Source organism: Sciurus carolinensis, chromosome 6 (assembly GCF_902686445.1).
Source record: "Sciurus carolinensis chromosome 6, mSciCar1.2, whole genome shotgun sequence".
Lineage (NCBI taxonomy): Eukaryota > Metazoa > Chordata > Mammalia > Rodentia > Sciuridae > Sciurus > Sciurus carolinensis.
Genome location: NC_062218.1, coordinates 143,283,257 through 143,307,242, shown reverse-complemented (window position 1 = coordinate 143,307,242; position 23,986 = coordinate 143,283,257). Strand labels below are relative to the sequence as shown.

The 23,986-nt window shown below is 48.5% G+C and overlaps 1 protein-coding gene across 1 annotated transcript; it reads left to right on the top strand.

Annotated features, from left to right (window-relative positions):
• The first annotated feature begins 8,323 nt into the window (after positions 1-8,323).
• Hand1 (heart and neural crest derivatives expressed 1) lies at positions 8,324-10,561 on the top strand. Its single transcript, XM_047556936.1, has 2 exons — positions 8,324-8,869; positions 10,427-10,561. The coding sequence occupies exons 1-2, from the start codon at positions 8,327-8,329 to the stop codon at positions 10,529-10,531; spliced, it is 648 nt and encodes a 215-aa protein (XP_047412892.1). The 5' UTR covers positions 8,324-8,326; the 3' UTR covers positions 10,532-10,561.
• The last annotated feature ends 13,425 nt before the right edge of the window (positions 10,562-23,986 follow it).

The window sequence follows — 23,986 nt, the reverse complement described above, 5'->3', positions numbered from 1 at the left end:
GTGTCCCCTGGCATGTGGCTAGGGAGCATTGTGTACATGGGGGGACAGATGAAGTGCCCAAGCCCAGGCTTCCTGGAAAGAAACCTGCTCTAACAGTAAGTCCAAACCAGAGCGTAACCCCTTTCTCCACCCAGCATTCATGACTCTCGTCTTTCATTTTTTCATTTTTGTTTTTTCCATATTATCTCCTCATCCCCAACCCCCTCCAGAGCAAAATTTGGCAATGGTAAAACAGAAGGAGGCAGAAACTGGAAAGGCATTGCCAGAAGACTGCCAGCCACAATGCGAAGAATGGAGATGGAATTTGCTGCTTTGCCCCTGCGTTCCCTTCTCCAGTCCAAAGCCAAGGTCCTTTTATCCATCCGCAGCTTTTTAATGAAGAACTTCCTTCGTTAAACTAAAGAGACAACGAAGACCCCCGAGAGACTTAAAAATTCAATGGAAAAAGTGAAAAACACCGAACACTTAACTTCTCTCCCAAAGGACGGGAGAGTCTGCCAATTCCCCAGCAACACCAGAGCTAAGCATTTTCCCAGCCTCGACCTTAAATCCCTTTTTTGTTTTTCTCTTTTAAAGTGTGTTTACAATTGACCATTATGGGAAAGATGACGGATGTAGCCTGGCCCTGTTTAAAATAATAAGACTAATCGTGACACAGTTTCTTGCCCACAGACTCTTCCTAAAAGCCTGTAGGCAGAACAAAGGGTTGGAGAGCCCAGAATTTTCACCAGTTAAGTGCAGTCAGGCCGCAGATCTGCCCCTCTCCCCCACCCCCACCAAGCTACTGCTAGACCGCTCAGCCTCCTGCGGACAAGTGCTGACTTCCAGAGCCGAATACCTCCACCTTCGAGCAACCTGAAGAGTCCATTTCTTGCTCCAGTCCTGTCAGCAGCGCTGAAGAATGTGTGGATCCCCTGGTCCGTGGGAGCAAGGTCATTTTAGATCCGGAGAACTAAGACTACAGGAAGCTATTCCTTCCTGTACCCTCAGCCCCAAGTTCTAAGAGGGGCTAAGTGAAGGGGAGCCCTCTGTGCCCCCACCATTTCTGATACATTCTATCTCACATTCGTTCTTATCTTCCCGTGCGGAGGTTGATCCAACTGGATTTTCTCTACCAAAATTTATTGCATTTCTTTGAACTAAATGCTACTGTGTATACATCACTCCTTGGCAGGTAGTGACTGAGGGCTAAGGCCAGGGGCTGGGCTTTCGAGGCAGGTAGCCTGATGGAGCTGGCCCACTGGGATAAAACTTGACCCATAATCTCACTACCTTGCAGATGCTGCTGTTCTCATGTGCTCTTTTACCTACTCTGGAGGAAAGAGTCATACAATTTTGAATGAATCCCTAGATTCTCTCCCTGAGATAGCACTTAAGATGGACAAGCAGTGCTTAGATGGACTTGCTCTGTTCCCCATGGGAACTCTGCCAGGGAAGAGTGTAACTCAGTGGTAGGGTGCTTACCTAGCATGGCCCTGGGTTCCACTCTCAGGATATATGGATACACACACACATACATATACATATACCTCACACTCTGGGGCCTTTGTGAGCAATCATCGAGTTAGGCAAAAACAGGGCTAAAGGAACCATTCCTCTGTTGTCTGTTTCTCTCTCAGATGACAAAGGTATGGTTCATTTAGCCCTATTTCTGCCTGACTTGATGATTGCTCGTGAAGGCCCCAGAGTCCAACTCCACCAGGACGCACCACTATTGAGGACTCAGTCTCTTTGGCCACTGTCTTCAGCCTTGGAGACATGTTGCCAGTTCTAAACTATCCCAGCCCGCAGCTGGGGTTGGCTGGCAGTTGATTTCAGGAGATAGGTGAAGTGGGTTGATTTAGTCCTTGCTGTGGAATTCTGATTAGACTGAGAAAGGAAAAATCCCCTGGGAAGCAATGGTCAGGCAGTGAAACTGACCTTCACGGCACTGACCAGAGATAAACTTCTTGGCATAAAACAGCCTCACACACAATTGATCAGTGGGTCAGAAGCAACCCGCGGAGCAACTAACAAAAACCAGAACAAAACTGATATGCCTAAGACACACGGGTGCACAATAGGACATTTTAACTGACCATCTGCAACTGGCGCTGTGGAACTGATGAGAATAAAATTGAATGAGCCAGAGAGAAATCCACCTGCTAGCTGACCCAGCACACAGCTAACCACAGTGAGGGGCTGGAGTAGGGGCCCGAGGGCCGCAGGGTGGATACTTGAGGATACTTGGCCTGAGTCACTGTGGTAAGGGGGACCTGGCTGGGGAGGAGGGTGTCCAGTGCTTTTTGATTTACAACCACCGCGCCCCAAGTGATCCCATAAATTTGGGAGCCGTTTTCACCAAAACCGTGAGTTACGATTTTTCAAATAAATACATTTCCCAATCAGACAGGGTTCTGTTTAGGTTGAACGCTTCCCGAAGCAGACATCTCTCTGTGCAGAAAATACACAGAGGAGGGAGAGGAGCCTGGATGAAGCTCAGACGACATAAAAACTTGTGTAAACACGTTGTCATTTGCAGACTACGGAAGAGAAAGGGAATGGGGGGAGGAAGACAGAAAAAGAGGGGAAAAAACATACATGTTTAATTCTCCCTTGAATTCTCTGGTCCCAGCCCGGAGGGAAGACACGGAAAATTTAATATTCTTTTTCCACGAGCTTGATTTATGTTACTCATTAGACAAAGGGCAGCAGAAGGTTTACCTTAAATAGGTTTTGTATTTTTGCGGTTGTTATAACCTAAGAATGGACAGGTCTTCTCATCCCTCGCACATACATAAATGTACACATGCTCTTTTAAATTTTCCTTAGCTAAGGAAGAGTGTGACAGAGAAACTAGAGTGGATTGCTTCTGCAGTGGAGTGTCTTAGATTTCTAGCTGTGTGCCCCTGGGTGAGTCCCTTCCCCTCCTCTGGGCCTCGGTTTTGCCACCTGTAAAACAAGGGAACAGGACCAGGAATTAGAGGCTGGATAGCACAGAACAGCATTCACACACGATTGTGTGCACAAGAAGCCCAGGAAGCCCTAAGCTAATAAGTAAAAGTCACTTGCGACTGGAATCCACTGACTGGACCGCTCCTTACGCCAGAGAAGAGGTAACAAGGGGAGAGAAAGGTTGCCATCTCCCCGGGAGACCTGCGATAGCGCGTCTCTTCCACTCTTTGGTTGTGTTCTTTTGGGAGAAGTTCCTTCCCTTCTCTGGGTCCACTTCCCAACTAAATGCAGATCTTTCCGCAGACTTGCAACTCCCGGGTACCAGCAAAGGCCAGGAGGCGTCACGTTCTAAGAGCTTCCAGGAGAAATCGACTCCCTGCCTCTGTCTTCCCGCCCGCCTCCCCCCACCGCCCCCGACAATCCTCAGCTCCGGAGAACAGACCCGGCCAGATTGGAAAGTCCTAGACCCTCTTTAGATACAGCAGAGAACTGTTTAAGGGATTTGTGCGCTCAAACTGCGGGGTAAATGGCCCGCGGGCTGATTTATGGCGCGTTACTTCGCGACGCGATTCCCCAAGACAGCGGGAATATTTTACACCGCGCTAATATAAACAGGCGGCCGGCCGGGTCCTTTTTATGGAGTTCCTGTAATTACCCGGGCCCTGACAGGTCCTTGATTTACTGCCCTATTTAGATAAGGGGTCCGGTGCGGGAATTGCCCGTGGCGTCAAGGTCACGGGACGCGGCGGGGAGAAGGTTTTGCGGTAGGCGCCGAAGTGCAGGCTCCCCAGGCCTGCCAGTCAGGAGGATGGGGTGAGGGAAGAGCTGGGCAGGGCGGGACAGGGGCCCTGCGGACATCTGGACTGTCCGTGGTACAGCCTGTCCAGCTGTAGAGACGAGGTGACAAGAACTCTCCTCGAAATCATTAAGCAAAGGAAATGGTGGGGTGGTTGCGGAGTGGAGATCTGGAACTGGAGTTCAGGTCTCAGGCAGTAGAATCCTCATACCTGGTGGTGACACTATCCTCTCCCGCCTCCAGCCTTATTATGGCAACTGGGTTCTGTAGGACCCCAATTTGGTCAGAATAGAGCAGTACAAGCGGAATCCAAGGATCTGGCCTCTTCTTCCTGTCCAGGGCTTTGTAGTGGTTGGTGGCCTGTAGCCCCATTTCTCCCTCTGTAAAATTAATATTCCTAAAAACAGACCCACCATTTTCCCAGAGTTACTGTTACCCAGATAAGAATCTTCTCTATATTACTTCACTTAATTTTATTCTAGCACTCTGTGTTGGGAATTATCACCCCCGCAATTTACACAGGGGAAGACCAACTCCAGAGTGCGCAGTCTCAACATAGGTGGGCTGGGTCCCACTGCAAGGCTGTCTTAAGCCCTCCTTCAACACAATCTTCAACCTCTACAAGCTCATGCTCTCTTGGGGTGAGAGTTCCTGCTTGCACAACTTTGGAAAGAACTGAAAAGCCTGCCTTGGAAAATCCTAAAGATGCAAACCTGCTCAAGGCACTGTCTAGGTGAGCAGTGCAGGGGAGTGTGGTACTGGTCAGGACCCCCAGAGTCCTTAGCTCCCCGTGCTTGGTCTGTAGAGGTGGATTGGAGGAGATGGAGTCCTTTCTCCCTTTGGGGCCCAGAAGCAGAGCATTAAGTCAGGGGGCAAGTGGAATCAGAGTGGGCCCTGTGCAACAATGGGGAGCAGGAGTCCAGACTGTCAGTTCTAACCCCCTTTTCTGCAAATGGGGAAACGGAGGCTCAGAGCTGGAAAGGAACAGAGTAAGGTGTAAATAGTGCCAGAACTCAACTAGAAGCGACATCTTTTGCCTGTCAGCTGAAAGCATTTTTGACCAAAGTCCTAGGTTCCAGACCCTCCCTTATCACATAGCCTGAGGCAGAGGGAGAGAACAGCTTCACCAGGTCCTCATCCCGGGAGTTCTGCTGCACTCCTCATGCCCCTGAGCCTGGCTGGTGTTAGAAGCACTCTGGAAGCTGGGTCTGGGGCCTAGACACCTTTCTCTCTCTCTCTGGCATTTCATTCTGATGGGGGACCACCCTGGTCCCAGTTCCAGTGGATCCCAGTGGGGCCACTGTAATATAGCTTTCCCAGGCATTGGTGACCAGAGAAGTCCTGCTCTTTAATGCTTACAAGATGGTGCCAGGCAGTCTTGGGGCCCTCAAGGGGTCTCTGTGACTGGGGCCCTTCATTTAGTACTGATAAGGCATTCCCCACTAGACTAGCCAGACCTGACATTTGAAAGGTGAATGCAGCAACGAGTCAGTGGATGGGTGGGAGAAACTATGTGTTTGCATGTGGATAGTAGTGTGTTCTTATGTGTCAATCATTGTGGGAGCCTTCATGATGTGCATACAACTGAACAACTTGAGGCTTGTGGTGTGACTGTATAGGTAAGGCTGAGACTATGTGTCCAATTGAATGTGTGGGGTTTGTGTGTCTGTGTGTAATGTACCAATATGTGAGGATATCCATTTGTGAGCACCTGTGCACATATAGTAATGCGTAATTTTTGCTTGCTTGTTTGTTTAGGCTAGGTCTCACCCTGGCTGGTGTCTAATCCAATTTCTGGGCTCCAGTGACTCCGCCTGCCTCAGCCTCCTGAGTAGCTGGGACTTCAAGGATGCCACCACTGTGCCTGGATGGGTTGTTAGAAATTTGTGATGTGAATACCACTGTGGGAAATTGTAAGAAAATTGTGCCCAACTGTGCCTTCATGTACTTGTGATGGGAAGATTATGTGTAAAATAATCTGTGTGGAATTTAGAATTTATGTGCTTCTACCTAGGTGACTTTATGCATACCTGAGTGTATGTCTGGGAGTGGCACCTCGTTGTAACACATCTGAAGGGTGATATATATGTTTGTGCCTAAAATCCTAGGAATGTATACGTATTGCCATACTGTGTATATTGCTGTAAAAATGCACAAATATTTGGGTTTTCGTGTGTGCCAGTGAAGTTGCGAGCCCGCGCACGTACAAGCGCAGGTATAATGGTAGGGCCTCCTGTGCTAGTAGGAGCAGCTGCTGAAGATCGTGTTGGGATGGGACAAATGCTGGGTGTGTGTTGAGGATTGAGGTCCTTTTCCATAGTAATTACTCTGTCTACCTGCATACCCTCACTCTAGAGCGCCTCCAGGCCGGGGAGGCGCGGGATCCCGCGGAGCCGCCGCTGAATCGGGCGCCCGGCGCTCCCTCCCTGCGAGCCTCCGGCTCCGCGCTCGGCCCAACCCCAGCGCTGCTGGCGCCAGGCGCCGGGAGAGCGGCGGGTTTCCAGCCAGCCTCGGGCAGGAAACCAGGACCTCCCTCCGCCGCTCCCCCACCTCCTGCACCTCCAGGGTCCACAACCACACTGAGCTCCCACAGGTGGAACCCACAGGCTCAGACCTAAGCGACTGTCCCCCCTTCTTTCCTCAAATAAATACACATTTACAACCAAGGTACCCACCGTATCTCAATACTGAGGCATTCCTAGGATTTTACACACTACGTCTGTCACTCACCGGGTGCACATCGTGCTCAAGATGTGTTTCCACCTACCCACTCATTCTTGGATCTTGGGAATCGCTCATCCTGTCTGGACCTCACTTTCCCTTTTTGTACAAAAGAAAGTTGGCTTTTCTCCCTCTGCCTTTGGACTAGTAACTGTGCCAGGCACGTCGTGGGCGTCACTAAATCATTTTTGAATGGATGGATAAATAATGAATTTGCCCTCTAAAAACAGCACTCATCTCCTTTCACTCTTACCTTGATACCCTGATTGGGAGAAAGGCACATTTCTTTACTCTGCCTAGGGGAGGGGCATGCTGGGAGAAGTCGGGGAGGTTGGAGGGTCTCGGTTTTGTGGGCATCGTCTATACAGCTACTGGAACATAAGGTTAAAATAGAGTTTGCAGCCTGCAGCACTGCCACCATGGGATTACCAGGTTCCCAAGGAAAGACGCGTTGGGGAAAACCAGACAGGCGGTCAAGGGCCCTGGTTGGAAGGGGAAGTTGCAGAGGTTTGCGCAGTTTGCTCCATGGCTCAGCGCGGGTGGGTGTGAGAAGCCGGGCATTGCGTTTCTGAGTCCCCGAGAGTCTCACGGATGCTGTGCAGGTTGTTTCCCTCTGCATGTTTTACCGGAAGGTTGGTTTCCAGAGGTGTGAACTTGGGTGACAGTGTCTTTAGAGACTCCAACATTCTCAAGGGATGATGATCTGGGTGGAGTGACCCAGCATTATTTTGCTCCCGGCCCAGTACCGGAGAGAAACAAGGAGAGTCCTGGGAGAGTCCTGCAGATTCGATGCCCTAGGGCGAGGGCGGACTCCAGGAGGTTGCCTCTGCATCAGCCTGGCCTGCCGGTTTTTAGGCTGAATCAGGCGCCTTGCAGGCTAGAAGAGTAGATTTCAGGCCCTCGAGCCCGGAACAAACTGGTGAAAGCCCATGGGCTCGAAGTGAGTTCCATCTTCCCGTCGCCCACTCCCACCCCAGCTTCAGTAACCCTTCTCTCTCGGCGTGTAGCAGTCTGCCCGTCTGCGGTGACTTGGCGAGAATTGGCGGGCTGGTAACCACCTGGTGCAAGAGCGACTCCCAGTCCCACCAGACGGTGCAGATGATTAAAGCACAGGGCGGGGAGAGGTTAAGGAAAAACGTTAGGAAACTATCCTGCCTCCTACAGCGCTTTCTCATCTTCCGACTGCCATGCCGGGCACAGCAGTTGGAGCTCGGGACTGGGATCTGCTGCAGCTCCTATTATGAATTCCCGAGTCTAGAAACAGGAACCGTCCCCTCACCCCCATCCCATCTCAGTTTTCCTGTCTGTAAAATCAAGGGGTAAGCTGTGTGGAGGACTTCTTTTCGCTCCATGACTCCAGTTTCCCTTCCTTGGATCCACAAGGAGGGGGTGGCAGCAGGTTGGCAGGCCTGTGCCTCAAGTACGTAGCCCCCGCCTTCTCCGCCCGGGAACCGGCGGGGAGGGGAGGGACGGAGGCGTGGCCGGTTCCCTGTCCCTGCCGGCGGCCTGGAGTCGAGTGGCGTTAGCCTAGCAAAACCTGGGACGGCCACCACCCCCCTTTCCTCCTCTCCGCCCCTCTGCTATTGGCTCCAGGGAGGGGTTGACATCAAAGCCGCGGCCTTATATAAGCCAGACCCCGAAGGGGAGTCCGGAGAAGGGTTAAACCGGTCTTGGGGCATCGGCGTCCTCGCCTGCGACAGAAACTTGCAAGAAGGCGGCGAGCCGCGTGTGTCACCTTCAAACTTGCTCAGGACCCTCATAAAGCCGGCGCCCAGCAGTGCGCGGCCCGGGAGCCCACGGGTGGCCCCGGTCCTCTGTGGGGCACATGGGGCGGCGCTAATTCGGCTAGCGGTTCAGGCCAGGAGCCTTTCCAACATGAACCTCGTGGGCAGCTACGCACACCATCACCATCACCACCACCCACACCCTGCGCACCCCATGCTCCACGAGCCCTTCCTCTTTGGCCCGGCCTCGCGCTGTCACCAAGAGCGACCTTATTTCCAAAGCTGGCTACTGAGCCCGGCCGACGCTGCCCCGGACTTCTCTGCGGGAGGGCCACCACCAACAGCCGCTGTGGCTACCGCCGCCTACGGCCCGGACGCCAGGCAGGGCCAAAGCCCCGGGCGCCTGGAGGCGCTCGGCGGCCGCCTGGGCCGGCGGAAAGGCTCAGGACCCAAGAAAGAGAGGAGACGCACAGAGAGTATTAACAGCGCGTTCGCTGAGTTGCGGGAGTGCATCCCCAACGTGCCGGCGGACACCAAGCTCTCCAAGATCAAGACTCTGCGTCTGGCCACCAGCTACATCGCCTACTTGATGGATGTACTGGCCAAGGATGCACAGGCTGGCGACCCCGAAGCCTTCAAGGCTGAGCTCAAGAAAGTGGATGGTAGCCGAGAGAGCAAGCGGAAAAGGGAGCTGGTGAGTACTGGGGCCTGTAAGCTCCAGCCAGGGTGCAGGCTGGGTGAGCATCACTAGCACTGCAAGAAGCTGGAGATATTTTGTGTGTGAGATTTTGAAAAGCTATGGATTGTTCTGAGATGGTCACAGTGTGTGTTTGCGTGTGTGGAGGGAGGCAGATTCATGATTGAATTCAATTGTAATGTGGGTTAGTGTTTGTTGAGCCTGAGTGAATCTTAAACCTTTTGGTTAGGGTCTTAGGGTTCTCTTTAAAAATCCTTTGAGAGAATTGGATTCCAAGAGAAGTGCACACACCATGTTGCACTTGCAGTTTGGAGGAGACCTGATCCATTCCTGGGTTCTTCTGGAAGCCAGGTTAAGAATGTGCGAAAGAGTTCATTAATTTGCTTGAGGGTGAATTATAATCATGCATTTGGGTTCAGTTTCTGCTTTCAAAGGACCTTTGATGGGGCAGTTAATCTACTTCCATTCCTGGATAAAAAGGAAACAGGTCCATATTGGGTGAAACATGAAAAGCTGCTACACAAGCAGTAAGAAGTGGAGGTGAGGTAAAAGAGGTCAGGCCTTCCAGTCCTGGTCTGGAACCCACCAGATCCACTCCCCATGGGCTGGATTCAGAGGGCAACCTCAATGACTTTGTATATAAACAAGCAGGAGCCACTTTTGGCTTTGGAGATCACAGTCCCTAGTACTTTCTGGATCCTCTCCAGTTGGGATAATACTTTTCGGTGCTCAGTTTCCCAGCCCAGGGCTGCGGGACCCCTAAGCAAGTTGTTATTCAGGCTGTCGAAAGAGTTCTCCAGGTTGGTACACTCAGGCCCACCGAGTGTAGAGACGGTTTTATCCAAGGTTCCTGTGGTAAACTAGGAAAAGTACACTTGGGGACACGGGAAAAAACAAATAGGCATCAAGTCTCAGCCGTCGCCCTGAGTTGGGGGAGATGCAGGCTCTAGGGGGTGCCTCGTTGCCAGTGGTTATTGGGCGGATCCGCACACCCCCACACGCCCTCCGCCGCTCTGCCTCCTTAAAGTTGCACCGCCGGACGCCCTCCTACGGAAGGCGGGAAGGAAGCCCCGGATTAGGCCGACTCCTAACCATCTGAGGCTTTCACCACCAGTTCTAGCAGACCCAACCCTGTATCCAAACCAGATGGTAAATCAGGTTAGGAAGTCAGTGGGACGTGTAGGTAGCCGGGGAACAGGTCCGCTGGCCGGGAAAAGTTGATTCCTACCTCTCCCATTCCAATCCCCTGAGGTGTCCCTTAGGCGCTGCAAAGCCAAATCTGCACAAATCCGTTTCACCAGACGCAGAGAATTCTGGTTACCAAAACTCCCGAAGCTGCCCGTCCTATCCCGGATCCCAGGAACTTGGCGCATAAAGGCAAATTTATGAGACTGTTTGCCTATTTGGCAAACAGAAATCCGTCACTTATTTAAAGACTCCCAGTTACTGCTCTCGACGCCTTTTCCCTCACCCCACCCACTCCTAGGAGTCGGGTGATCAGATCCATTTAAACCCGTCTCTCTCACCTCTTTTCTTGTGTGTGTCCTTTGGCAGCCGCAGCACGAAGGCTTTCCTCCTGCCCTGGGCCCAGGTGAGAAGAGGATTAAAGGGCGCACCGGCTGGCCGCAGCAAGTCTGGGCGCTGGAGTTAAACCAGTGAGCCGAGGACCTGGCCACGGCTGGGCGACCCCGGAGCCCTGGGAGGAGATGAAGGCGGCGGCCAAGGCCGGGCTCTGGGTTCCTGCGGCTTGTGCGAGAGCATTGCGCAGAACCCCTGGGAGCACTGGCGGGTCGCGGGCTGCAACCACACACTTGGATCGCACGTGCAATGTCATTTGAAATTGTTTTAAATACATTAAGAGAAAGAAATTTATATATATCCACCTCCTTTAACTGAGGGCGGCTTTTGGAGGCGCGATGCAGGAGGGAGGGACTGCGGAACCCAAGTGCCTAGAGACACACCCTTCCAGCCCTTCTGAGTCGAATTGAGAACCCCCAACGCCATCCTCACTCCGCCATCTGGCTTTCTCTCTTGTTCCCCTCTCCGCTTTGCGTCAGAATTCCCAGACTCTGTCTTCTCCAAGTCAAATGCAATAAGAGGAATCAATATTTTCTTCCAGGGAAGGAGAACCCAAAGCAGGAAGACGGAGGGCTGCCTTTTGTTGTTCCCTTTGAAACAGCAGCGTTTCGATTTTCTTTTTGTTGCTGCACATCCTACCTAGTTCCAAGGGGGAACTCTCCCTTTCTTTTTCTTCCTTTCTTTTCTCTTTCCTTTTGCCTTCCTTTTCTTTTTCTAAATAAAAAATTCCCCCTATGTTGCAAAGGTTTAATGTATTTAAACTACCTATCATGCCTGGTGCGCTCAGGTGTTTGTTATCTCCCCATCCCCATCCCTTTTCTACCTCAGATCTGTATGACCACTCACTGCCCCTCCCTTCGCCAAAGCAGTATCTATGCTCTTGAATAATAAAAAAGTTTTCGGAAATTCTCGGAAGTCTGCGTGATGTTTCAGCCTGGATCCCACTACAGGGTTTCTGCTTGGAGCAAAGCCTGTCCTGCATCTCCTCCTTTGATAAGTATCAAATCAAACTGCAAATCGAGTTGAGGGAAGGAGGCATATAAAGGATTTTTTTCTGGAACGAAGAGTAAAGTTCTTAGACTACACGACAACGGGACAGGATAACTTACCTGGACTGAGAGAACTGGAAGCTGGAAAAATTAAGACTGAGGAGTTCTATCTGGGTGGATATTCACAGGTTAGTATGCACATTGATGTCTGCAGACTGTGGTTTGGTGGTTTTTTTGGGTGGAGTCCGGAGGGTAGGAGGGGAAGGGGGTCTATCTCACAAACCAGGGATGTCTCTGGCAGAGTAACTTGAAAGAGGGGGATTTTGGGGGGGAATACATTCATGGCTGTGAAATTCTGAACACATAGGTGTACATGTGACGGTGCAGCAATGCATATGGAGCCCGGTGTCTGTGCAGGTCCTATGAGGGTCACTTAGCACAGCTCCAAGCACGCATCAAGGACTCGATCAGTTGTAGCAGATATTATTTCATACGTGAGTAAAACAAGCTTGGGTCATGGTTAAACCTAGGCATTTAGCTTCTCTCCAGCAACGGAGCACTCAACAGATATTTATAAGAACATATGGGTTTTGTGCAAAGTGCTGGACTGCGTGTGCTGCGGGCACTTGTGCGCGAGAGCTGGTCTCTGAGTCCCCACCTGCGCGCCATTTCTGGGCGTGAATAAATGCGGGTACATTTGCCCAAATGCGTGGATGCGAGTTGGGCTAAACTGCGGCGGGCAGACGCAGGCGTTCACACGTCCACGAATAATAACAATAACAACAACAACAATAATAACAATAATGTATAGTTTTATTTGCGCGCATCCGGATGCTGGGCGCTCTGCGAAGTGCTCTTCTGTCCCCTAACAGCCGCCACGCTTGTCCGAGGGAGCGCCGAGCTCACTGCGAAGGAGGCGGGAAGACGCGCACGGGTCTCCGGGCACTTTGGCGTTTCTGGGCTTTGGAACAAGGAGACCCCGGGCAGCTCCAGGGCAGGGCTACACGGGGCACCAGGCGTGCCCCAGTTGCCTAGAACCGCATGGGGTGAATATGGGGCCCCATTAGTCCTGGCTGTAAACACCGTGGCAGGGGCTGAGAGGCCACGCGGGCCTTTCCGGACGCGAAGGAGTTAATAAAAGGTGTTTTATGGGCGCGAGGAAATGGTGGGGGAGGTGTGAGCTTCTCCCCACGCTCGCCCCCCTACTCTTTTCTTTTTTCCCCCTCGCCACCCGCCGCCAGATCAAACAGGCCAGCGATTTAACTAGGGCAACACCTCGCCGTAATGAGCAGGCCGACGCGCCCCTCCCCCGGCTTCAGTGCCGGCCGGAGGCCCAGAGGCCCCTCAGGGAGGAGAAGAAAGAAAAACCAAGTTTTTTTTTTCTTTTATTATTATTATTTTTTTTTTTCCCCAAGAACTGGGAATCCTTTTGGAAATTCTGGCATGCGTGGGGAAACCAAGGTTCAGGCTGCGAGATGATTGCTGGCCCACAGCACAAGAGCACCTTATCTGGATTCGAACCCAAGACTCCAATTTAGCTCAAAGACAAACCTCTGGCTATACATAGGGCCCCGCTCCTTGGACTATTTTTAGCAGGGCAAAGTATCCTAGGCACGGGAAGAATGCGCACCCGCGTCCTGCTTCCTTAAAGCCAGTGAAAAGAGAGGGGTACCTCTGGCCCACCCGCAGCAGCCAGAGCCAAGACTGGCATGACCAGGAGAAACCCCATCCAGCTGGTCCCAAACTTTTTGGGAAAAGAGGAGTGGACTCTCTAAAATCTGTCTCAGCCATGTCTGGTCCGGGTCTTAGACCCTGAATCTGGGAACTGAGACTGGCAGTCGCTGCCCATTAAGGGGGTCGCTGGATAGCCGCAGTGGTGAACGCCCAAGCCACTTTCCCAGCCCGTAGTCCAAAGCTGGAGAAACGGATCCGGGATCCCCGGAGAGAGGAACAGAGTTGCTCCAGGTCCCACAAACCAGCCTGCACCAAGGGGTTCCAGACTCCGGAACCAGTTCTCCGGGCCACCTGGCTCTGAAGGTCCTCAGTCTTTGTAACCTCTCCTTGCAAACATCTTTAGAACTCGATGTTTACTTTCTTTTTCTAGACCCACGTTTCAACGCTGTCAGACACGTCAGGCAGGCTGTGGAGAAGCAGTGTTATTATTATTTTAATTTAAGTACATTCTCCCTTTTTTATAGGGGAAGAAAACCAGAATGATCATGAACTTAAAAATAGACTCAAGGAATATATCATAAGGAAACAGTCCCTTATAACATCAGGGCCACCGGGCTAAAGAATAAGGACAGGAAAAGATCCCTAGGCCTTGGTCTAATTAGAGAACTGATTGAATCAATTCGTCAGCACAGCAGGTTATTACTCGGCCATTAGGAAAAAAAAATGGGAATTGATATGAAAGTTGTTCAATGTATATTAAGCAATATCGTAGGAATACCCTCTCCCCATTACTTACCACAATGATTGTGATCCCTTTGTGTGAAATAAATAAGTAAATAAACAACAACAACAACAACAAAAACCCTCAGATGTCTTTCATAGAGAAGGAGTGAAAGGATATGCATCAAAACATGGACTGGGGTTGAGGCTCAGTGGTGGAGCATTTGCCTAGAAACTTGGGGCACTGGGTTTGCTCCTCAGCACCACATAAAACTAAATAAATAAAGTTATAAAAACAAAACAAAAAACCCCAAACGTATCTATACCTCTGACTTGAGGGAATGAGGGTAATTTTTACTTTTTTTTCTTGCTTAGCAATATTTTTCTAAATTTTTTTTACAATGAATAAATACTACTTTTGAGATTAAAAATCTACAATTTCCTTCTAATTCTCTTGTTGCCAGCATGATTTCAATACCGTACACGGTGTATTCAACATCCATACTTGAGTTTCTAACATGTGCACTGTTGGGTATCACTGTGGGTATAAGTATCATAATAAGAGAAAATTCGAATAATGATTAGCAATTAATATAACAATAATAAATACCTGTCTGGAAGAGTTATTAGTTGGGCTGGGGTGGTGGCTAGGCACTGGGTTTGATCCTCAGCACCACATAAAAATAAATAAAACAGAAGTATTGTGTCCATCTGTAACTAAACAATAAAACATTACAAAAAAGAATTATTAGTCCTTCCACACAGCAAATGAGTCTTTTTCTTACATTTAAAACCTATGGCTTAATAAAATTTTAACTACAGCTAAAATGTACAAAGTAAACTATTTAAACCCTTAGCACACATTATTTCATCTGAGCCTCACAAGGGTTATGATGGGTTAAAATTGAGGCAGCCGAGGCTCAGAGAGGTGAAAGGGTTTCCTCCAAGGTCACATAGGAGGTAAAAGGCAGGCTGGACTTGGATTGAAGTACAGATCTGGCGGTCTTCAAAGACCTGGCTTTTCCCCATATCTTGGAGCATTTCCAGAGTATGTACGCACATGCACACACACACGCACACATATGCGTAAGTCCACATACATCTAAATATGCTTCGGTCTGATTTCCTTTGGTTGCCAAAATTAGGCGGAGAAAGAGGGAAGGAGTTTTGTGAAGGGTCTGGGATTCCAACTCCAGCCTTCCCCTGGAAACCTCCTCCCTGCTGGGACTCAGAGTAGATCCCTCTATAAAATAAGGAAATGGGCATCCCCTGAGCTCTAGATTCTTTCTTGGTTATAACATTCTGTTCCAGGCATTTCCTTTCTGCTGGTGAAAAAGTCTGCAGGTTATTCTTTGCAGCAACCTCTGCCGTTAGTTTGTATAGCTAGCATTCAACTTTCCTTGGTCTTTCCATTTCTTGAAGCACATTTTCCTCCTGGTAATGTAGAGGGGAGCCAGGCAGGAATGATGCTCCCTGTGGACCAAGGGGAAAAGGAAGAGCCAGAGAGAGCTGACGTGACCAGTTCAGGGTCACTTATCCAGTCAGAAGAGGACCTGGACTGAGGCAGTTCTGCAGGCAGCAGGCCCAGAGCTTTCTTGGAAAAGGCACCAGATATCTTCTCTCCAAGCAGCAACCAGCATTTAAGCGAATGGTCTGCTAAATCCTCATAAAAGAAATGCAACAAAAAGAAACAAAACAAAACAAAACAAAACAAAAAAAAAACAGTCAACCTCATTTTTAAATGAAAGGTGACTGGGAAGAAAATATATGCTCACTCTGAAGTGTCTGAAACTAGCTTCCTGATTCAGACACGATTTGTTTGAAAAAAATTAATCTTTTTTTTTTTAACTGAGTTTTTACAGCTGAGCTCTCCCAAACCCATAAAAAACAAGGTTTATATGGGAAATAGTGAAAGACTCTTAACTATAATACACAGCGTCTAATGTAAGCAGACATAGACACTATATAAAGTTCCTACAAATGTTATTAAAACAAACAGAAATGCCCATTTATTCCCACAGAATGGACAACGGGAGGCATTGAACCTTAGAGGAGTCCCAGTGTTATGTTCACTGAAATGCTCAAAGCATCCCCCAGCATGGAGACCTCAAAGATCTTTACCCACATCCAAATATTTCCCTCACTTTACAGAAGGGGAAACAGATCCTTGGAGAGGAGCAACTTCCCTAGGATCACAGGGAACTGCACTCTTCTCTCTCTTACCCTCATCAATCTTTACTTCTAGAGGAGGGTATAGAACAATACTGGCAAGGAACCCTACTCAAATCACTGAGCCTCAGTTTCCTTATCTGCAAATTTGGAGAAATCATCCCTCCAACTTCCTGGAATCTGTGGCATTGAATGAGATAAGGTGTTATCTGTGGTGGAGCTTTTTATTATTTTATTTAAACCTCCTACAGCCTCCTAAGGTTATTTTGGTCTGTTTGCTTGCTTTGGAAAAGGAAGATATCTCTCTGGTGGGTATACATTACGCTGACTTGCCCCAGAACACAGAGTCAACAAGTGGATTAAGGGTTCAAAGCCCTATTTCACCTCATTAAGGTAAAAGTTGACGGGTGCAGTTAAATTTCTTAAACTGTCTTAAGGCAGCTTTGTTCAATAGATATATACTGCAAGCCACAGATGTCACTTATATAGTTAAAATTTTTCTTAGCCACATGAAAAATGTGAAAACAGGTGAAATAATTTTAAATGTTTTCTTTAACTCAATATATTTAAAATATAATTTTAACGTGAATCAACATAAATATATAATATTTTCTGTTTTCCATAGTAAACTTTCAAAATATAAGGATGTGTTTTGTTCTTGTAGTCTCTCTTTGTCTGAAACACATTTCAAGTACTTAAGACCTGTATGTGACTAATGGCTACCATATTGGATGGTACCAGTCTAAAGGGTCTCTCAGCAGGACCCTTTAGGACATGGAGCTTCAGTGAATCATATCAATGACCTGAATATTTACTGTGTTTTAGGCAGCAGTGCTCAACACACTTGGGCTCATCTTCTCCTGATAGACTCAGAAGGTGAGTCTTTTTCAGCCACATAACTTCAACTGCAGAGCTGGATTGTAGACCCAATTCCAGACCTGAAGAGTTAGCCACCGAGCTGAGTTCCATGACTCCCAGGGACATACAAGGGGCTGGAGTTGGGCAGTGTAGTGTGGAATGCCCTTTGGAGAGTCCCACCCAGTTCCAGATCCAAATCTGGTAAGACTCAGGAGACCTTGGGCCAATCATCCTCAGGGTCCCCAGTTCTTTAAAGTCAAAGATGGGCTAACAGTAGTGTTCCTTGTTACCACAGCACTCTTTGTCAAGCTAAAATGGGGGAAAGTGTTTTGAAACAAAGAATATAGCACAAAAGACCTGACCAAGGTCAAAAGGGAGGTCTGGACTGGCCCCCAAGCCTGTACGCATAACTGCTTGAAGTGGTTAGATGAATTATGGGGCACTGGGCAAGTTTATTAACCTCTCTGAGCCCTGGAGTTCCCAAAGCAAAAGGGAAGGCAGATGTTGTGAAGGTGCATTAAGGGCTGGAGAACGATTGGAAAGTGGCTAGCTTGGCAGAGTGGGCAGGTGGTAAACATGGGCTGTTAGTATTGCTGCTTGTATTGGTAATTGGGTGGCTGGGCCTCTTAAGAAGCCAGAGGGCATGGCAGGAGGCTGTGAGGGATCGTGGCCTTTCCCTACCCCAAGATCAGGCTTTTGACTGAGGCGCATATGCTGGCAGTCACACACAGGCAGGGTGAGGATGTGCCAGCGTGTGAGAGCAGGTCATGTAGCGGAAAAAGACTAGACTCAGGAGTTCAAAAAAAGAGGTGCAATTTGCTGTGTGACCTTGGGCATTTCCTTGCCTTGCTGGACCTTGGTGTCATCTATAAAACAAGGGAGTGGGACCAGAGAACCAAGTCCCTTTCTTCATTCATTGCCTGGGATATTCATCATGGAATCAGTCAAAGCATTTGTCAAATACAGCATCTCTGAGGGGTACAGAAAATACCCCCTCCCACACACATCTTCCCACAGGGCCAGGGACTGTCACTGACCAGGGGGAGGGTGCCACCTGGTGGCTACACTCCCTCTCTGCGCTGTCAGTGCAGAGAAACCAGGGTGAGCCCAGAGCCTCAGGGCTCTCCTCTAACTTCTAGGGCAGTTCATGGTTGCAGAGAGGGGACTCAGCAAGTTCAAGTTGGTGTGAGGCCAATTTCCCAAGGAATGTGGAGGTTTTGCGATCAAGAACTCTGAGGTTTTCTTCCCTAAAGATATCTTAAGGATGTGGTCTGTGTTTCCTTACTATGCAAAGTCTAAAACGCACCCCTCCCCCATTCCTTTGAACTGGACAAAGTACAGTTGTCTCTGGATAACTGGGAAGGCTTCTGCCACTAACTACGCTGACCAAGGGAACACAGGGTGGTCTCCTACCGTGCTGACTGCCCCAGACTGTGGGATCCTGAGTTCTTCTTATCAGCGTTTACTAGTCTTCCATCCCCACCCTCCCCAACGCGACCAGTGTTCTGCTTCTGTTTGTGGTTGATGGAGGTTTCCTGTGCATTGAGGAGGCAGGTGATGTGGGTCCAAGTCTAGCCCACTAGGAGAACTTGGGCAAACCTCCTAGCTTCTCTGAATCTCAGCTTCTCTGAAACTTAGGGTAACAGCTTCAATGCAAGTTCATGTGAGGATCATGACCATATATATAAATATTCTAGTATAGTGTCTACTTCCTCTACATACAAATAACAGCTACCTTTCTGCAGGTCTGCCATCCTGAGCATCTCTTCACTGCCAGTTTTTCTAGATCTAAGTATGAATCGTATGCATTTGGAAATGGGTATTAGCAACCCAAGTAAAACAAACAAACAAAAAAACACCCTTAGCTGAAAATGAAGAGCCTCTTTGGAACTGCACACTGACCGCCAAGTTCAACTTGATCTAGTTTAGATAACCCCCAGGAGGCAGGCTGGGGTCTCGTCAGTAATTGCTTCCCTCAATTCTCCTTATTTGAGCTTCATTAGATACAGTTTCACCTTCTGGCAGTCGCTTGTTGACCTGGCTGAATCCCAGCCCTGTGGAGTGGCTCCCCGCCCAGCTGACTGACTGGCTTCCCCTGCAGCTGGTCCCTTCCTGTCACTTGTGCAGGAGAGCGGGCTGTTTGGGCAGAGGCCCCTCCCATGCCTCCCTTAGCAGAGTCCAGTCTTGCTGGTGGCCGTGAGCCCTTAGGAAGTCTCATTAGCCATCTTAGCTTCATTAAGCTCGTTACATTCGCTAAGCCTCATTGGCTTCTCTAAGACTTCCCGAGCCCATAAGCACTCTCTGTCCTCAGAAGTAGGACCGGCAGGCTCAGGGCCTTCTTCACAGACCCTCTGACTTTTCCAGGACCCAGAGTGGACTACTTTCCACTCCTGTCTGTATGAACTCTTCTGGCTCCAAGAGGATAGAGTCCATTCCCTTAGGCACCTGGCCCACAGACACTGGGGACATCAAAACATGTTGTTGATTATATTTCTCTTTTTTTCTTTTTTCATACAGTACTAGGGATGGAAGGCTGGGACCCTCTACCACTGAGTTACATTCCCAGCCCTTTACAATTTTTTAAAAGTTTTTATTTATTTTTTTTTCTATTTTAAGACAGGGTCCCTCCGAGTTACCAAGGTTGGTCTTGAACTTGTGATTCTCCTACCTCAGCCTCCCATGTAACTGGAATGACAGGCGTGTGGCAGGTGTGTGCCACTGTGCCTGGCCTGGATGGGTTTTTAATAATGGCAGTTTTGGTGACACCAAGTTGCTCATCCTGTCCCTGAAGCTTTCTGCTCCTAATTATAGCAATGTGGGTGTGGACCTCTCCTACTCTCAGTTCATCAGAACTTCCATTCCCTTCCAGGGCCTGTAGTGGAGCCTCTTCTTCCTGCAAGTTCCCTTGGTTCTCGGGGTGCCTTTGCCTTCCTATTTCCCCTTACTCATATGGCTGTACAAGGAGTGGTAAGTAAGAGGCTCTAAAATTCCTATAGTTTGTATCTGGAATGCTCCTCAAACACTCATGTGTTGAGAACTTGATGGGGACCAAAGAAGCAAGGTTCAGAGGTGGGACTTGGGGGAAGTGATTGGATCTTGAGGACTCCGATCCCATCTGTGGATTAATCCTTTGATGGGCCCATGGCAATGGCATTATGGGGAGATAGTAGGAAACACTAGGAAGCGGAGCCTAGTTGGAGGAGATAGGTCACGGGGATGTGCCCTGGAAGGGGATCTTCTCCCTGGCCCCCACCTCCCTGTCTCTCTGCTTCCTGGCTGCCCGAGTGAGCGTTTTCCTTTGCCACACCCTTCTGCCATAATGTTCTGCCTTGCCTCAGGTCCAAAGCAATGGAGCCAACCAGCTGAAACCTCTGAAACCAGGAGGCAAAGCAAATCTTTCCTCCTTTAAGTTGTTCTTTTCAGGTAGTTTGTCCCAGTGATGAAAAACGAATACAGACATAAGTATGGGCACAGTTACAGATACAAGTGTCCGTGTGCATGTATGGACACATATACACACATGTGGTATAAATAAATGTATCCATACACATACATATTGCACACAGTATGTACACATATAGATATACTATACGAAGGATACATAATATAGTATTTTTAAACTGATACAGATATTTTTCTGTCATTAAATATTATTTTACAATAAAGACAAACATAATATTTTTACAACTAGTCTCCTATTGTTTGATAGAGAGGCCATTTCCAGTTCTTCCCTGATCTAAACAATGCTCCTGAGAAATAGTATCTTGCCCCATTAGTAGGCAACATGGCACAGAGGATTCTGGGACCTGTGTTTAATTCTCATCCACACCACTTTCTGGTGACCCTGGACAAGCCATTTCACCTTTCTAAAATCTATTTCTTCATCTGTCAAATAGGGATGATAATAGTTACAGGGTCGTCAAGGCTTGCAGAGGGCTTAATATTGGCCTGTCACATAGTAGGTGCTTGATGGGAAAAAAAGGTAGCAATTTAAGAGACAGGGATGAAGGTTTGCTTGGCTTCCCTCTGGCCAGGGTGACCTTGCATATCCCAGCGTGTGATGAGACTCCATGGAGATCAGTGGGCGACAGCGATACGATACTTAAGCGTTGTCCAAGTTTAAGACTGTGTTGTTATTGTTGCTTTGACCTCTCTTACTATTCTCTACACCTTTCCCAAATGTGGAGCTTAACCTATGCAAGCAAGTGGCTTTGCTACTTTAGTAGGGTGAGAAGGGTTCATGCCCAATGTAAACAGTTTATATGATACCCAGAAAGCACGGAGGAGAAAGGAAAACTTGCCCCCAAGCCCACCAACCAGGACCATGTTGGTTGTGGCCTTTCCTTATTTGTCCCCCTCCCCCCACCGCCCTGTGGTGCCCAGAGCAGCCAGGCAGGCTTCAGCTGTTTAATTACTGTCCGTTGACCTCAAGCAGATCGCTCATGAACAGCGGCGTGCTCTGGTGCTGTCTCTCTCCCCAGCCTCTGACAGTTTCATTAACCCCATTAAATCACGCAGGTGCCTTTGCACCTTCTGCGCTTGTTAATCTCTGTTCAGCTTTGGTGGGTTAAAACCTGGTTGGAAGGTTGGATGTACCTTGTTAACCTCCATTAAACCCTATTAAATTTCCTAACTAGAGTATTAGTGACTTCTCAGAATCCCTCATTAAAATTTAGTAAATCCCATCAAGGGGACCAGGGTAACTTGTGGCTGCACTGCTTCAAAGCTTGGCATTCTGAGCTCTTAGACACGGGCTTGACAACAGTGTCCCTAGGCCAGAGAGCCTTGGAGTCAATCCCAGAAGTGGCTCTGGCTCTCTCATATTTCTTGGGCAAGTTCTTCAACCTCTCTGAGTCTATATTTGCACCTCTATAAACTGGAGTTAATAACAGTTTTCTACTTTATGTGATCGTAGTGAGATTAAATGAATTAATGCACATAAAACTATTAGCACATTGTTTGGCAAGCACTCTGTACTTGGTAACTATTATTACTTCTGGATGTGGAAGAGCCTTGTAAACTAAAAACCAAAACAAAGCAAAAAACAAAACAAAACAAAAAACCAAATGTTTAGTAAATGCAAGATTCAACCCCAGACAGTGTCCTCCTACATGCCAGGCACTGCACTAGGACTGTGGGGTATTTTCATTCTGGTTTTATCTAGATTGATGACCATCCATTGGAGTAATCTGTCTCAATAGTGTCTTTGTGGATGTGCAAGCCACTGTTTGACACATTTAAACTGTCTTGGGGTGGAATATAGTTACTTTCCTGACCTGATTCTTAGGGGGTTAGACTCAGTGGTTCCTGAATCTGGACGTACAAATAAATTCCCAGGAGATTTTGTAAGATGGTTCCTTGGGGCCCACTTGAAAAGATTCTCATTTAGTAGCTCTCGCTGGGAGCTCTGAACCAGTATTCAGATGAAGCTGAAGATGTTCATCTTCAGTCTGGGACTGGGAAACCTCGAGATCAGATAGGTGCTTTTTGATTTAATGAAGTTTTTGACTGGGGAAATAAAGAAAATCCTATTTCTGGCATTCAGCCTGAGTCTTTCATTCTAAGGAGGTGGGACTGGGGTCCAGCAATTAGCATTGCAATAGAGTTGTTAGGAGATTCTGATGGAGCTGGGGAGTGGTTATTGCCATACTTTCAAAAAATGCTGGAACTCAGATAATCTAATCAATATTCTAAAGCTCTGTTTTGGGGGGGGCAGGGAAGATGTTTCCTAGAGAAACTTCTCTTGGTACGTTAAGATGTGGGTTCAGGATGGGACTGTGGCTCAGTGGTAGTTGCTCAAAGGCCTGGGTTCAATTACCAGTACTACCAAAAAAAATATGGGTTCATCCTTTCATTAAACATGATGTTTGTGGATCCTTTCACTCCAGCAGGGGCCCAGCCAGTTGGGGGAACACCTGGGTACAAAGCACCTCTTTGCAGTTCAGCGTGTGAGGGGTTGGAGGGCAGTAGAAAGAGGAATAGAAACAACTGGTAATGCTATCCCTCAAAAGGAGATAACATGGCTTGAAAATTGGAGCGTCCTTTGTTTTCTACAGGAAATCAATGCAGGGACTCTATAAATGAGGGCATCCTTCAGTAACAATCTATTATGAATTCTGTGGGCTCTGGAGAGAGCAGGACAGCCTACCTGCCCTGTCCCCCAAATGTCTCTGAAGAGCCCTCTCCATGTGATGTTTACAGGGAGTGGGGTGGGGAGAGTGAGGATGGCGAGGGGAGGAGTGTAGTTTCCAAATTTCCATGAAGTTTAATATTTTACAGGTAGGATGCATTACTTCTACTCAACTAATATGACAAAGAAAAAGTTTTGTCCTTTTCATTCTGAAGACAGAGATGTCACAAAGTGGCACCTGTGCCTGAGGCTTGCCTTTCCTCCTTACCAGCAGTGTGAGGCTTGGTAGGACTTGGGGACCTGCAGTAGGAAAGCTGTCATGGAACCCAGCTTTCTTAGACTGTAGCATGCATGTCACTTAACTTGCCCAGGGACTTTGTCAACAGATTGATTCAGTAGATGGTCTGCAAGAGGGGGACAGAGATCCTGCATTTTGATCAAGTGTGAGGTGGTATGCCAACCTTAAACAGCAGGGTTCTACTGGAGGTAAAGAAGCATCAGTCCATTAACTCAAAGTTTTTGAGACTTTAGACATCAGGATATTTATATGAAGGCCTGGATTTCCTGCACGGCAGTGCCAGGCAGGAGCTAGCAGTGGCTGCCCTTAGGGAGGATCTGGGTTTTCCAGTTCTTAGTCCGCCCTCTGCAGGCATTTTAGTTTGTAAACCTCCATCCAGTTTACTTAGGGTCTTCATGATGAATAACTGCAAACCCAGTGAACTCCAGCACCCAGGATATCTGGCATACCATATGGAAGTTGAGTTCCCAGAGTCTCCCTCCTCGTGAGTGAGGAGTAGCAGGAGTTGAACTTGGGCCCAAACTTCTGTGATCTGGTCTTACTTGGTGTACCAGGATTGCAGGGCACAGTGGGTGCGGTGCTTGGAAACTCAGAGGAAAGGCTACTATTATTAACCACTGTCATGCATAGCCAGGTGCCCAGCCTGAAAGCATCTGACTTTGGTGTAGAAATTCAAAAGGAACAACAGAGTGTGTCTC